The 15,693-nt window shown below is 38.1% G+C and overlaps 4 protein-coding genes and 1 pseudogene across 6 annotated transcripts; 2 read left to right on the top strand and 3 right to left on the bottom strand.

The window, feature by feature from the left end:
• The first annotated feature begins 88 nt into the window (after positions 1–88).
• On the top strand, positions 89–1,213 carry LOC145905346 (programmed cell death protein 6-like). The gene is made up of 5 exons (XM_082992519.1): positions 89–304; positions 388–526; positions 584–742; positions 807–916; positions 975–1,213. Exons 1-5 carry the CDS (start codon positions 158–160, stop codon positions 1,074–1,076), a joined length of 657 nt encoding a protein of 218 aa, XP_082848645.1. The 5' UTR covers positions 89–157; the 3' UTR covers positions 1,077–1,213.
• Positions 1,205–5,630, bottom strand: LOC145905345 (ankyrin repeat and SAM domain-containing protein 6-like). Of its 2 annotated transcripts, none has more exons than XM_082992517.1 (19): positions 5,451–5,630; positions 5,212–5,332; positions 4,938–5,110; positions 4,568–4,763; positions 4,358–4,513; positions 4,255–4,296; positions 3,995–4,199; positions 3,837–3,934; positions 3,614–3,772; positions 3,213–3,374; positions 3,116–3,153; positions 2,899–3,063; positions 2,659–2,842; positions 2,529–2,604; positions 2,416–2,476; positions 2,124–2,334; positions 1,583–1,758; positions 1,456–1,525; positions 1,205–1,381 (listed from the first exon to the last, which is right to left on the bottom strand). In XM_082992517.1, exons 1-19 carry the CDS (start codon positions 5,523–5,525, stop codon positions 1,329–1,331), a joined length of 2,421 nt encoding a protein of 806 aa, XP_082848643.1. In that variant the 5' UTR covers positions 5,526–5,630; the 3' UTR covers positions 1,205–1,328. The 2 variants fall into 2 exon arrangements, with proteins under 2 accessions (XP_082848643.1, XP_082848644.1); XM_082992518.1 differs by having other exon boundaries at positions 5,190–5,332; positions 5,451–5,479.
• A 1,114-nt stretch (positions 5,631–6,744) lies between these two features.
• On the bottom strand, positions 6,745–7,469 carry LOC145907440 (general transcription factor II-I repeat domain-containing protein 2B-like; annotated as a pseudogene).
• A 1,578-nt stretch (positions 7,470–9,047) lies between these two features.
• On the top strand, positions 9,048–11,231 carry LOC145905619 (rRNA methyltransferase 2, mitochondrial-like). The gene is made up of 6 exons (XM_082992866.1): positions 9,048–9,154; positions 9,719–9,898; positions 9,979–10,127; positions 10,330–10,472; positions 10,524–10,649; positions 10,865–11,231. The coding sequence occupies exons 1-6, from the start codon at positions 9,096–9,098 to the stop codon at positions 11,036–11,038; spliced, it is 831 nt and encodes a 276-aa protein (XP_082848992.1). The 5' UTR covers positions 9,048–9,095; the 3' UTR covers positions 11,039–11,231.
• Positions 11,232–11,261: 30 nt separating this feature from the next.
• LOC145905618 (protein IMPACT-B-like) lies at positions 11,262–14,627 on the bottom strand. Of its 2 annotated transcripts, XM_082992865.1 has the most exons (3): positions 14,155–14,627; positions 12,445–13,869; positions 11,262–12,386 (listed from the first exon to the last, which is right to left on the bottom strand). In XM_082992865.1, exon 3 carries the CDS (start codon positions 12,170–12,172, stop codon positions 11,279–11,281), a length of 894 nt encoding a protein of 297 aa, XP_082848991.1. In that variant the 5' UTR covers positions 12,173–12,386; positions 12,445–13,869; positions 14,155–14,627; the 3' UTR covers positions 11,262–11,278. The 2 variants fall into 2 exon arrangements, with proteins under 2 accessions (XP_082848991.1, XP_082848990.1); XM_082992864.1 differs by having other exon boundaries at positions 11,262–13,869.
• Between the last annotated feature and the right edge of the window lie 1,066 nt (positions 14,628–15,693).

Here is a 15,693-nt window from a genome sequence, read left to right as displayed (position 1 = left end):
TGGGTTAAAACATCCAAACGGAATTTTTTTTCAAGAAAAGAAGCAAAAGACTCTTGTGACCCGGTCCAGCAGTAGCTTCCGAACCAACCAACATCTGGTTGATAAATTTTTGTTTTCCGTTTTTCTAGAAAGCTTAGAGGTTTTAAGACTTCTGACAATGGCTTACAACCAGCAAGGATATGGTCAGGCCCCTCAACAGGGTTACCAGCAAAGATACAGTGCACCACCCCAGCAGCAGGGATATGGTGCCCCACCCCAACAAGGTTATGGCCCTCCAGGGGGTTATGGTGCCCCACCACGACAGGTATGTGCAAACAGGTTACCTTGCTACAAGAACTAAATTTTTTAAATATTTTTTGTTCGGGTAAATTTAGTTTTATTTGACAGCAAGGACCAGATATTTGGGGAATATTTCAACGAGTTGACAGAGATCGAAGTGGACAAATTACAATTAAAGAGCTCCAGGAAGCATTATCTAATGGAACTTGGAAACCTTTTAATCCGGAAACAGTTAGATTGATGATTGGTTTGAATAAATTTATTTGTTGTGGCAGTGGCCTGGTTTTAAACCAGCATATTTTAGGAATGTTTGACCATGACCATAGTGGGACGATTGGCTATAATGAATTTTCTGGATTGTGGAAATATGTAACTGACTGGCAGTCTACATTCAGATCTTATGACAGAGATAATAGTGGAAATATTGACAAAAATGAACTGAAAAATGCCCTCACATCGTTTGGTGAGTATTTGAAGATCACAAAAATCTTCCATTAGCTTTATTACAATGCGACATTCTTATGCAGGGTACAGGTTGTCAGATCAGTTTTACAACATATTGGTTCGTAAGTTTGATCGACAAAATCGTGGAACAATAGCATTTGATGATTTCATACAGTGCTGTGTTGTTTTACAGGTTTGGCAGTGAAATAATTTCCACACTGTGTTTTTGCTACCATTATTATTTTTATCAGACCCTCACAAACTCATTCCGTCAACATGACAAAAATCAAAATGGGTGGATCAATATTTCATATGAACAATTCCTGACGATGGTTTTTAGTGTGCGGTCGTAACCTTTGAACTGTTAAACTTGAGGATATGTGACAGAATTATTCAGCTGTATTCTAATTCTCCAACTCGTTGACTGCACTCTCTGATTTTTTATGCAGTGTGTAATGATGTAAATAAAACCAGTAGCCAGTTTTGTGTATGACAGCAATAATTTGTATTAAAATTGCATAATGTTGCAACTTGTTACAATACAAAAAGACACTTTGTAGGTAAAATACAAGGATTGTAAATAAAGAATTGCAATAGTTTGTTGTTCAGGATGAGATATGTGGCAAGGTACTGTAAGACCACAGAGCCGATGATTTATCTAAACAAAACCGTATGCTAATTTAGTTTTAAAACTTTATATAGCAGACAAACAAAACACAACGTTTGTCTCACCAGGATCAGATATTGATGCTGTTCTTTGTTCCCCCATAAATATATTTCCACCTGACTTCTCCTTATTGTCCTGAAGACATTAAAAGTCCAACAAACCCTTATTTATAAGTTTAGATACAATGTTTACCTTAACTTGACTGATTGCTTGGAGAATCTGCTGTCGAGGAAGTTCTTGAGTTATACCCAGTTCACTTAAATCTCCGTGGGTTAATGTAAGGAATGCATCCATGTCAATTTCCTGTTTTTCAAATATTGGATGATATTTTTCAAGAGAAAGTCTTTGCAGGATTCCACTAAGTTCATCTTTGAAAGAAAATAATCAAAATATAAGCAAGTGGAGCCAATAATGTATGATTTCAGTAAGCTGCGAACAGACTGTTTTGATCTCATAAGTGCAGCTTGGTGTGACTCTTGGATGACTTTGCCGACCAAACAGCCAGGCAAAGACTTCCACTTTGTGGTGACTATCCGTTTGGGCACCAAACTAGGGTGTATGGAGATAACAAGGTGGAAACAAAGCTGCACTGATGAGACCTTACAAGTCAAAAGAGTGACTCATAAGGTCAGCTCACTGAAAAAAATAATCAACCACATGTGTATTTCACAAATTACCAAAATTCTACAGGTAAGAGATTTGCCATCAATGTTTAAATCATAACAACAAACACCTTCTTCATTTAATGCTGGAGGAGCATGGCGGTGATTTTTCTTGTTGCTTCTCCGGCTTCGGGACGATGCGTCAGATTTTTCTGATTTTCGGATACTCCTTGGTGAATGTGTAGGGGTCAAAGTTGAGTTGGTACTTTGGGATGATGCAATGGATTCAGCTTTACTGTTACTTCTTAAATGGTCTCTTTTATCATTCACTTGAATTGCTTGCTGGAAATATGAATTGCAAAATTTGAAAATTTCTCAAAAAAAGTTTTTTCATTGGTTTAGTCACATTGGTTTGGTGGTTACCTGTGCAGCAAATACTAGTTGATCAGTTGAAACTGTGCTGCGGATTTGGACATTGTCCATACTGAAATACAAGAAACTTGAACTTCAATCATGCTACAAAATGTTATATTTACCTTCCAGGTGTTGAAGCATATTTACGTTGTCGTCTTGTGGCAATTTTTGACAAAACTGTGTCTGAATGCCGATCTCCTGTTAGTGCTCAAACATGTTTAGAGACAATTATATAACAAACAATCAACATACCTGATATGTTGTGGGGTTCATGGATTCCTGATGGAAGTCTGAAACTCTGGGAAACTGAAACTGCCCCACCTGATGAGTGGGGACTATGGGTATTCCCCCCAGCCCCACCTGTATTGTACCGACCAGAGCTATTTGGACTGTAAAGAAACTTAGAAGGTTGGACAACTGACCGACTGCCTGAGCTCTGAAATAAATATCACATTAAGTTATAAAATACAACACCAGCTAACCTCACCTCACCTCTCCACTGCTATTAAGACTATTTGACATTGAAGTTTTAGATGTTGACATTTTTCTTTGTGTTGATACAGTCTGCTTGTCCACCCCTGTACTAGTTTGAAAAGGGGGAACCACAGGAGATAGTTTGTCCATTGGAAAATGTGTAGCAGGTGCAAGATGGTTTGGCTAAACATTATGAAAAGTACAAAATATTGTGTGCAGAAAAAAGGTTACTTACTTCAGTGATTGTTACATTTCCTGTTCCACTCGGATCAACTAAAAACATACCAAAAAAGTTTTTATGCCAATTTTCACTTGCTGCAAAATAACCTCACATTTTTCAGGTTTAATGCCATCTCCCCCAGGTGCAATTAATGTGTCTTCAAAATTTAAAACTTTATTAACCGGCTTGAAAGGTCGTGGTAACTTCATTCCGCGGACAGTCCGCGAAACTTTCGACCAAAAATTGCGTTTTGTGCCTGCCACTTGTGGAAGAGCTGCAGAAACAACTTTGAGTTAAGCAACAAATTCATCAAATGATATCAGGCTAATTTTTTTTTGCTGCCAGGCATAGTAATTAATACAAATCGTTCTTCTGGCTCAATAAACACTTTCGAAACTTGTGCCAGAAGAGCAATTCCTATTAATTATCAATTGATAAATGGACAAGTTTAACACTACATTTTCCATTAAAAACATAAAATTTTCTTTGAAAATGTTAGATAGTTTTTTTTACCTTGAGGTGATTTGGACGCAGACTTGACATCTGTAAGCAGTGAACCAGAACCACTTTGCCATGCTTTAGTAAGTTGCGCAGATTCTGAATCGGCTTCATCTTGCTTTTCCTGCATTACTTTCTCAGCAAGCATACGAAATAACGTTGTGTCGTTTAAATCTAAAAAAAAGTATCTTTGGATAATTTGTTCAAACAGAAAAAAAAATAACTGTCAAAAACTTACTAATCAACATTGCCATGTCAAAAGCTGTGACCCCATTGTGAGCAGGAATCCGAACATTGGCACCATACTTTATAAGTGCAATAGCAGCATTGGTTTTTCTATGTTTATAAAGCTAACTTTAATCACACATTAGGTTTTCATTAAAATGTAACTCTCACCCATAGTATGTTGCTTGCATTAATGCCGTCCATCCATTTTCATAATCTGTTGCATCTATATCTGCCCCATGATCAATCAGCAGTTTTATAATGTATACATGTCCACCTATTGAAGCATACATTAGTGGAGTAGCTCCGTCACTAGACGATTTATTCGCTTGGGATGGATCTTCTTTTAATATAGAAGATACTTTGTCATGCGAACCTGTCACAACAACTTTTGTTGTTATAGGTTTGTTTGCCTTACACACTAAACATACCAGACTTTACTGCAGTAATTATGTTTTCTCCTTTTTCTGCCACTAAAAATAAAGTTTATTGTTTCAAATCGATCTGCTTTGCAATGTTAAACACTAACCAAACCTCTTTCAGGTTTGTCTGTGGTCTTTCTGTCCAAATATCCCCGGACCTCTTTCATTCCACAATCTGTTGCAATTTCAAGAGCAGTTTTTCCCAATCCATTTTTCAGGTTGGTGTTTGCACCTTTATCAACAAGAAGCCTCGCCATCGGCAACTGACCTAAACAAGCAGTTTAACAAAGTGGCACGAACTTGTGTAAAGTTGTAATGTTACCGGTCAATGCGGCAATCATGAGTGGAGTCCAGCCAGTGTATCTGAATCTTTGGTCTGGTGGAGTCGCATTCTTTAACAGTGTTCGTAACAAATCATCTTTCCCATGCAGAGTAGCAACTGCTAGTGGTGTTGAGTAATACGACACTTCCTCCATTTCATCCAGTGCAAATCCATTTGATAGCAAAAGCTCAACCATCTAACAGTAAGATATCAAAAATGTTTTGAATAACCACGGCAGGCATATTATACTGTATACAGGGAGGTTTTTCTGAGGACACCTTGATGATGACCTTATTGCAAACATTGCCTGTGCTTCATAATACACCACCAACTAAACTGTAAAACTGGACAAATAGTCTTTCTTTTGTACCTTTCCATGACCACCATATGTTGCCAATGTAAGTGCTGTTATTCCCATTGGAGTGGTTGCATTGATGTTGGCCTTGTTGTTGAGCAAATGTAAAGCTACATCTTCATGGCCATATCGTGCAGCTTGCATTAATGGTGTCCAACCATACAGGTTGGTTCGATCCAACGACGCACCTTTAATACAACAGGCATAATGTGGTAAAGGAATTTACTGCACAATATAGTTAAACATTCAGTTGCATCTTGCACAAACCACATTACAGAAAAACTGCCACCTTTAATGCATAGCATCCGTACAATTCCTTCATGTCCATTAGCTGCTGCAATATGCATTAAACTATGTCCATCAGCATCGGTCGTTTCAACAGAGATGTTTTGCTCAAGATACATTTGAACCTGGAAGACATCAGCTTCAAAACTAATACGTTTGAAAACAGAACCAATTCACAGTAACTTTATTTTTGTTTAAATTTGAATGATTTAAAAGATTTTGCTTTTTTAAATCTAATGTCACCTTGGCAGAATCTCCATTTTCAACAGCATGTGTTAAAGCCCGAATACTTTGGGGGACACTCAAAGAAGGATCCATAATATTTCAGGAAAGTGGTACATTATATAACTGTTATATGCTTTGTGTACGCAAGTTTTAGCTGGAAAACATTTAAAGTAACAAACTCGAATGACGAAAAACGCCGTTTTTGTTTCGGTAAATATATCACGCATGATTGAACATAATTTTAGGCTAATTTGACCATAGAATTGACACAAGAAAGGAATTTCTGTGTATTCAAAGGTAGGGTAAATTTTTCAAAAATAGGCATAACAATTTAATACATTTAATAGCTAAAATTAAAATGATCGGTGCGTTAAAAAACATGTGGAAAAGATCAGGAAGCCGATCCGCTTGTTATACGGATTTAGAAAGATTTTTTTCCGGTTTAGGTTCGGTTTCTGTTCAAGTAGGTGACCACAGATGTTAAGATTCAGTTCAAGACTGTAAAGGACTAACTTTTATTTGGAATTGGCGATTTAATAAACCGCACTATCCGAAGTTTAGAAAAACCTAAACATATCCGAATTATGTAAAGATCCGGAATAAATAAATCTGGGGTTATACTTTACGTGTGTCTGAGGGACGATTGTAGAGTTTTGTTACCAAACAAGACGTAATAGCATGCTTTAACTTTAGTTGCACAAAATTTCGTATGTTGCATTGTAAACTGGGCAGTACAAAGTTTTGTGACACCTCCCCCCTTAGATCCAGTGCGGTGGCAACAAAGAAAAATCCGTCAATCCTGGAGATTTGAAAAAAATATAAAAATAACATTTGTTGTGGCGACGTTTGTTGGTATTGCAAAATTTGGATGGTTTACTAATTCTGGCCATGATGTGGTGGCGCAGACGGAAGAGTCTGTCCAAAGCCAAAAGTCTATTGTATAAAGTTGCCTAAATGTCTCTGCCAATTGTCTCTCTGTACATGATTCTCACCGACAAACAGGTCAATCCGAACAAATATTTCGTTATCAGGCCTGTGGGATAAAGTCTGAAGGCGGCAAATAATTTGTTGAGCCTAAAGCGGGGGTGCACAACCTTTTTACTATTGCCGGCCGCAACGCACACACCACTGTGTGCTAACGGCCGCCACTGAATAACTGCTTTTTCAACGATATACCCCTGATAATTACGACAAGTTGACGTGAGCAATATAAGAAAGGAATGGAAATCATTCCATACCTGAAAAATGTGCACTATTTATTATTTACAATTACCAAATTACGTGTATACAATGTAACGAAGAATCGAAGTATTTAATGGCTGCCTTGTTCTTGTACGCCTATAGACAAACTTTCGAAAATAGGTTGCTCGTTGAAATCATCAGACGAAGACCCGACTCCAAATTGCTGTCCAACATACGTGTTCGGTACTTGTTCTTCAAATACTTCATTTTTGAAAACGCTGCTTCGCACACGTAAGTGCTTTCAAAAAGAACGAGAGTTTTTCTGGACAATTCTTGCAGTTTAGGATATTCAACTGCACTTTTCCAGGTATCCAGCAAATCTTCTTCGTCTTTAAATTTCTTTACTAGCTGCTCGTTATTTTTTAACTCAACCAGCTCCATTTGAAGACGAAACGGTGCAATTTCGGTTTCCACCAGATTTAGAAAAGCAACGATTCTGATTGTTTGCGAAATTTTCTTAAAATCTTTAAAACGGTTAAATTCCTCCAACAGCCCGTCCAAAACGCCGGAAAATATATCGATTGGAATATTCTCAACATTTATTTCTTTGCTGTCAATCAGCGCTGTCACTTGTCAATCAGGAAAATGAAAGAAATTGCGATGCCTAAGATGACTTTTAAAGAGAAGACATTTGTCCCGGAAATCTTGTACTTTTTTGTACAGGAGACAAACTGTTGTTGTTTTTCCTTGCAAACTTTGGTTCAGATTGTTGACATGAGTTAGAATCCACCAGAAGCGCAAGAGATGTGAGGAAGTCAACGTTGAGCAGGGGGCAAAACATGTTTTTAAAGTCATAATATTCGCAAGAGCAGAACACGGCAAGACGTCTCTCCCTATGACAACCAACGGACGGAAAAGTGATAAAGCACATCCTCCGCTGATGAATCACATGAGCTTAAAATTTCTTGAAATTGCCTGTGATGAAGAGCATTTGCCCGAATGAATAAAATAATACCATTTACGTCTTTCAGAACGTTACTTAAAGCAATGGATTTGGAACACAATGCTTCATGGTGGATAATACAGTAAAGATTAATGAGCTCGTTATTTCCATGTTCCTTGCATACGTAATCTGACAATCTTGTCACAAATCCTTGTTGCTTACCCGTCATGGCAGGTGCGCCATCCGTGAAAATGCCATGAAGACGTTTTAAATCTAATCCGGAGCGAATGTAGGCATTTTTGACTGCATCAAATATGTCTTCACGGGTAGCCAGTGAAAGAAGATCCTTACACAACTCAAAACTTGTAGATAGAGAACGAACGAAGACCAGCGCAGTTGCGCAGAGTTGTTGATGTCCGTAGATTCGTCAACAGCGAGCGCAAGTAAACTCCTTTCTTTATTAACTTTTGCTTTCAGAGAGAGCTTCAACTGCTGAGCTATGTCAGATTGCCGGCGTTGCACAGTAGCGCGCGAGAGAGGAATCGATGAGTAATCTATTTCTTTGCCGGAATGAATGCATTTAACAACGTCTATGATACATCGCTTAACAAGTTCTCCATCGTAATAAGGCTTTCCTGCAACACCTAGATGACATGCCACTTTGTAGGAAGCTTCGCAACGTTGATTGGTGGAGTGAACGAAGGACGAGATGCAAGCGCTTTGCTGACGTACACGCTTTTTTTAATTTTCGACACTGACCTTCCTAGACTCTCCGTCCGACTTTTCATAGGCGTGTGACAGATGCCGCTGAAAATGCTGCTTTGCATTATCCCCTTTTACAGTTTTAAGGATTTGACTGCAAATTAAACACTTCATGGAATGTGTTGCTGTCTGCATCATAAAATAATCCACCTCCCATTTGGGATTAAACGCCCCTTTCTCTTCTAACAACCTTTTTCGTTTCAGCGATATGACTGAGTGGTTCCACCATAGTACTATGGTTCCACTGTTTAGCTTTTTGACAATTGTACATGCGTTCATGACAATTCACCGATATGCTATCAATGTTTTATGACGTCACCATCCGAATTGTTGCGCTTTGTCTCGCCTGTGTTTTAAATGTTGCGGTGACTGCACCAGTTACTACTCGCTACAGCGAACGAATGTGTTTTACGCCGAAATGGAAATGGGCCTAATTAAAAGCTTAACTTTTGAGACCGCTTTAAAAACAAGTTTCAAAGCAACGACGGCCGCCAATGCATATATTTTGATATAAATGTGCACGGCCGCAAAAAATAGCGTCCGCGGCCGCATGCTGGTTGTGCACTGGTGGCCTAAAGTAATGTAAATTATGACAAAAAAAGATTTTTACTGGCACGTTGTTTCATTGTTGACAAACATGATGTTTTAGTTTAGTTGCTTTTTTTTCGTAAAAATTACTCAGCAATTCCAAAACAAATTAAATTGCTGAGTCAACACATTCAAAGGACGAGATTACATAAAATAATTTTTTGCGTGTGGCACGGGTTTGTGTCAAAATGTCATCCCCAGTCATGGCTTTGTTCCGAAGCTTATTTGGACAAGTTTTGAAAGCAAGGTATAAATATATGTGTGTGTGTTGTATTTCTAGACCATTATTTTCAATTTGGTGAAGGTATCAATGGCTGGCTCCCTTGTAAAGTTTGTGTCTAAATCTGAAAGCATGTTTTAGATCTTGTCTCTTTGATGTGTCAGCATGGGTTTGCAACGACCTTATTATTCCAAGCTAAATTATTAAACAAATCCTGTTTCTCATGTGAACATATAAAGTGCTGGTTCATGATATAGTATAAATTATTATATTAAAAGTGGGTTGCAAACTAAACTTGTTTGGAACCACTGGTTTAGAGACCAGACTGGAAAAAATGTCGTGTTTTTGCGAAAATTCGCCGATAATCCGCGCAATATTAATTAGCTAATGCATTAACATACAAAAGACGTTGCGATCGTCCGCGCAATTAACGATCGCCGACACGAAATCCTCCACGCAAAAAACAAACTTTCCAATCTGGTTTAGAGATAGTACTTAATGAAGATAGGATCCATTTGTATTTAACCCTTACTTGCATATTACCCAAAAGTAGTTACCACATAATAATTTATTTTTAACTTTTTATTTTAGGGTTGATGCCATTCAACACAAGCCGCTGCATTTGTCCTGCTTATCTTGTGTCAAAAAAAAGAAAAAAATTAAGATTGGACCAAAGAACTTTGTGGAAACGGCAATTAAAGGAACACCACGATATATTGCTCGACATATGTCTGATCCATACGTCAAAAGAAGATTTGTTGAAGGATATAGGTAACAATGCATGAGGATTTGTCAATATTTTTAATGTTATGCAATCATGTATTTGCTTGATTTTGTTTGACATGGACCAGATGTAGAAGTGCATTTAAACTACTTGAAATTGATGAAGAACACAAAATACTTGGGCCTGGGATGAAGCTTGTGGATTTAGGGGCTTCCCCTGGGTCATGGTCACAGGTGGCTGCGGAAAAAATTTTTCCCGTGCAGGAGATTAACCTAGGTGACCATTGAATTTGATTAAACTAAATTTATCTGTGGGTCCCAACCTAAATTCTAATGTGTCTTTGTAAACAACCAGTTGGAAAACACTGCTTTAAATTACCGCACACATAAAATTGATGCAAGCTTCTTAACCATTGAACAGTGGCATTTTATGTTGTTTGCATAAAAATGTAAACCCCTATGTTGTTATTGTTTCCAAGATGGTTCTGACTGTTTATCGAACACTGGAATTGTTATTGCCTGTGACCGGCTCAAGTTTCCGGCATTGGAAAATGTTGTTCAAATTATTGGTGACTTTACAGACCCCAAAACACAACAACTAATTGCCAACAAATTAAAAGAGGTGATGTCATGTTAGTAAAATCAACAGGAAAACATATTAAAATTTTGTCAGGGTTTTCCAGATGACAAAGCAGATATTGTAATTTGTGACGCTGCAACAAACTCAACTGGTTTCCATGACACTGATCACATGACCATTACCAACCTTCTGATTTCAGCTACAGTGTTCGTTAAAAAGGTAGGTTCAACTTTAGAGTCATTGTTATGAAAAGTTTTTCAAATTTGATTTAATTTATGAAGTTTCCCTCCTTCCATCATATAAATTTGCCTGGTAACGTCAGTAACAAACTCAAAATACATTTTGAAGAAAGTTTCTGTCCACAAACTTGTTAATAGAGATCCTCATGTAGCTTGTCAACAAGAAATATACACTGATGCTTATTCATGTTTCAGATTTTACGACCAGGTGGAACGTATCTATTTAAAATTAGAACTGGTCGGGAGATTGATAGATTTGCTTCTATTCTTAAGTGTTTGTTTGGCAAAGTTAAGCTTGTCAAACCTCCAGCAAGCAGAGTGGAATCAACTGAAACATATTTCCTTTGTAGACATTTCATGAATTTCTGACAGTTTAAATTACATTTTTTAGTGGAAAATAGAAAGTCTTGTATCGCCGACAACATTATTTATACAACTCCATTTAGCTGTTAATATTGCACCAATATAGCACTATCAAAATATCAACACATCTAAATTATTTATTCGACCACTTTATCACACCAAAATGTCACATTTAAAAAATTGCATTGCCAGATTTATGCAAACTGATGAAAGAACATTTCAAAGAATTTAGTTTAAAAATGGATTTTATTTTGTTTTCATTTTATTTTCTTGAATGAATCCATGTTTCAACAAAATGCTTCTGGCAGCATTGTTAATATGTTTGAATCTATCTGGTCCCAACTGAATCCCTCCGTACCATCGCGAAACCACAACAATAACATTTCTTGCATCTAATATTTGAAGTAAATGCAAAACCCTTCCCCCAGCATGTGTCTCTCCGTCATCATCACAATCTTGATGAAAAGTATTTGCTTTCTCGTTAAAAACTCTGTAGGCGTGAATATTATGCGTTGCATTGGAAATTTTTCGAATTTTTAGTAGTTCTTGTAACACCTGTTGAACCTGAGAGTGTTTTGAAATGACAGCTAGATGACCTTGGAATGTACTTTTTCTGTCTGTAAATGGATCACCATGATAAATACTGGGTCCTTTATACACGGTCTCACTTTCTGTTTTTGATACTTTAGATTGGGCTTTTTTGTTGGCTTTCACCAATTTAAATTCTTGATTTTTTTCATCCACAAATCCACGCAAGTGTTCAATCCACAGAAAAAGAACATTTTCTCCTTTATTATCAGCACCGATGTCGGCGATACTTTTGTCTACGCTTTGTCGTTCCACTCTTTGTAACCAGGGTGCAGAGAATGAATATTTAGGAATCGCTTGAGAAGGATAGTCTGCGGGTAAAGTTACCTCAAACACCAACAACAAAGGACTGTTCTGGCCTATTCTCAACCGGAAGTGTCTGGAACACTCGTTGACCACCGACCAATCACCCTCGTAAATTGAAGAAATTGCTTCTATCTCTTCAATTTGTCGACTTAAATCGTCCATTATTACAAACAATCCAGTCAAAACGCACTGTCCATTTTTCTGGGACTTCCCCGCTACAATTTTGCCCCTTATTATCCGCACCATCAAGGTTCATGGAATAAAGTTGCCTCTGCTTTCTAATTTAAAAAAACATCGCGCTAATAGGTGTGCATTATTCAAAATTGAATGTTTCTTTTATTCAACAATTACAAGCAAGACGATAAAATTGAAGCAATTTTATCTTGTTTATTCTTGAACCTTTGCTTCTCAGCATTTTCCTTCCTGAATCAGAGTAATTTCGTCACCTCCAGCGGTTACCCTGCAAATTATAATGCGTACTTTTAGTTTAAATATTTTGCCTAGTGTGAAATACTTACTGTCTGCACGATGAAAAGTTCAACGTGCAAATATTGGCATGTGTTATACCATCACTTCCACATACCGGTAAATAATCATGACCGCATTTACTGCAATAAAAGTATAGGCAGAATAAGAAATCATTACCAACGATAAATTATTCTTACGTAAATCATAATTTCCAAGGCCTTGAAATTTGAAAAATTTTCAGTCAACATAAATTGCACGAAAAAGAATGCAAACGGTTTAATACTTAATTTTGTTCGGAGAAACTTTGCATATAAATGCCAGATTGAGAATGAAGACAAAATAAAGTACGATAAGGGACTAATGACATAAATCATATTTTAAACAAATACTAAAGGCCCGTTTACACACGAACACAGTTTGGCACGGCACAGCACAGTCTGGCACACACGGTGTTTACACTACTGGAATAATCGAGCACGACAAGTGCAAGTGACAAGTTACGTTGATAATTTTTTAGGGATGTCACTCTTGCCTTGCATTTCTCTGCCTCGCCAGCGATATTATAAGTACAAATTGAAGTTGTTTCTACTGGCTGTAGATATTTATGAACAAAGGGGCATGTACTGTTTTACATAGTTAAGACATGTACTGTTTTACATAATTTTTTACGACGCAAGGTAACACTACAGTTTATTGAACCAAACACCACACATTATGAAAACAAAGATGGTATAATTGAACCAGGACAATGGTTTTCCACAGCAGCATCCCGCTGAGACGCCATTCCACATACCGCTTTGTAATGCAGCTACGGCACCATTTCATACGCTCAAAACAATCGCTCACATGTCAAACGCGGTCACATCACACAACCACCACTAAAATAATATATGTCCTACATGTTTAGGCAGTCGCGCTGCACTTTCGCATCAATGTGTGCCGAAATGTGCCCAACTGTGCCCGAATTTATGCTCGTCGAGCAAAAGCGAGCACATCCTAGCACAGACCGGCACATCCAATCCCAGCACAACTCAGCACACGCGCACAATAAAACAAACACGGAATCGTCTGTAGTGTAAACGGGCCTTAACAGTCTGCATGGCGCAGGTAAACCTCTAACTGAAGCTGTGCAACAACACGACCAACAGTGCAACTATTGCAGTCTTCATGCTTTGATCAAGTCTATCTCTGATTTCTAAATGTAACCATAATTGAAAACGAAAACAGTAATTATTTCATAATCGATACATTTAAAACTGTGTAAGATTAAAACTATAAAAAATAATCTAATTTTTATACCCTGGGCGTTTATAACACAGAATTAATGTTTTTTCAGAATGTTTTCCTGTCTGAGCGCGCCATTCACACAAACCACAGTGCGGAAAGTTGTTGTGATGGAATGTTTTATATCTGCGTGTGGGTCCAGTCTGTAAACACTGTCTTGGAAATCCTTGTCAAGTTCATTGATAAGATGTCTGTGAAGATAACGGGCAATGTTGGTACATAATGTGAAGCTTTGTTGGGAACACACAGACAGAGATTAAACTTGTAATCGTTATCTACATGACGCAAATACATTGCTTGGACCGATTTTATTTTCATGAGTTTAAGTTGGCGTCAACAACGGCATCACCTCAATCCCCATCAAAATGCCCCAGCGCTAAAATTGAACAAACTACAAATACGTGCAAATCTTTATGCATGACTGATGTTTTCGCTCACCATTTCAACACAATGAAAGTAAGCGTTTTAAAATTTACCTCAACGTTGAGGGCTCACCACGAAACGAGATGTCTAAATAGCTGTTTGTATTCAGTGGTTTTGCGGAAGGAATTGGCTGAACCATCCGACCCACATAACTATGAAAAACATACAACAAGAAAATCGCAAACAAACACAGATGCCCAGTAAATTATTTGTTAACAAGTCTCTGTGTTTGCGTGGCTGCAAGGCCCTTGGAAGCCAAGTGGGCCAATGACCGTCGACGCCAAACTGCGACTTCACTAAACCTTGGAACTTCTTCAGGTCTTTAAACCAAATCTGATTAATGTTTAGATTCAGGAACGATTTGAGGGCAACAGTGGAATAGCACTGGATGCGGTTGATCAAGTTGCAACAAGTTTATTCCAATCGACGCTGCAGGGCCGGGCGTTTGTCATAAATGACAAATAAAGTTATTTCAAAACTTCATATTGCATTCTAAAGACTTGAAGCGAAATCGCTAAGCGTTAGTAAGCTGTTTCACGCTTGATCGGCGACGTTCCCCTTAGGCAAGTTTTATAAACGGAAGCCTTTTGGTGTTTATTGCGAAAAAGTCTGAAGGTGGAAACCAGTTTGACCGCAGAAAAGTCTGCTTGGAGGATTAGTGCTGATGCTGCTAGTTTTATTTGCAGCATTTGGATCTGCAGCTTGAACCGTTTTAATGTTTAGGGAAATAGCGGTTAGGCATCTTTGCTTGTGAAAGGTAACACTGGACTATATTTGTGTTAATTATTCAAAGGAAATATTAAAACATGTATAGCTGTTCCTGTACATAAAAACTTACATGTAGCTCGGGTGAAGTAGGAATGTTAGATTATTTCCTTCCTTGAGCAGAACGATCTAATTGTGATAGTTTGGCATCGTTAGGCGGTCAACGAACAATAACAACAATTAGTCGTCGCGTTGTCGGCGATTCGCGTTTTACGACTCACGAACACGTTTATCGCCTCATCGAAGAGCGTTGGGGCGGAAACTGCAATTCTTCGTATCGGATTATACGGTAATGAGTGGAGTAGGAGGTCAGGTCGCAAGATTTCATGGTGGATTAGGAACACTTTGAGTACACGTCAGACTGATGGTAGAGATTGTGTCTCACAAGCATAGCAGCCCCAACGTGTGAAGTTGCAAAATTAATTGTGAAATTATTAAAGAGTTGGAAAGACGTTCAAAACGTTGTTGTGCTCGCTGGCATGACTTGGTAACTGCGTGACGCACACGTTTGGTTGCAGGGGAGAACATATTGTTTACTCTTTCCAGTGAACGTAATATTTTTACTGCTGGAAGGCAAGGTTTGTGGGGATTTAAAGCTTTTTGCAAATAAACGCCTTATAAGGATTTGTTGCCATTATAACCGACATATTGTTGTGAGAAGGGCGAAGCTGTCGATCAAAAGCATCCTCGTCCACTGCCGGCGGTTACTGAGGTGAGAAGGTGACGGGACGTTTTATTGTAGGTGACGCGGACATTGATGGATTGGCGCTGAAACACTTGTAAAATACGTGGTGGGAATTTAACTAAAGTCGCCCGAACTTGATTGT

This window comes from Ascidia mentula, chromosome 6, assembly GCF_947561715.1.
Source record: "Ascidia mentula chromosome 6, kaAscMent1.1, whole genome shotgun sequence".
Classification (NCBI taxonomy): Eukaryota; Metazoa; Chordata; class Ascidiacea; order Phlebobranchia; family Ascidiidae; genus Ascidia; species Ascidia mentula.
The sequence above is the reverse complement of the archived record's forward strand: the minus strand, read 5'-3'. Positions and strand labels throughout refer to the sequence as shown.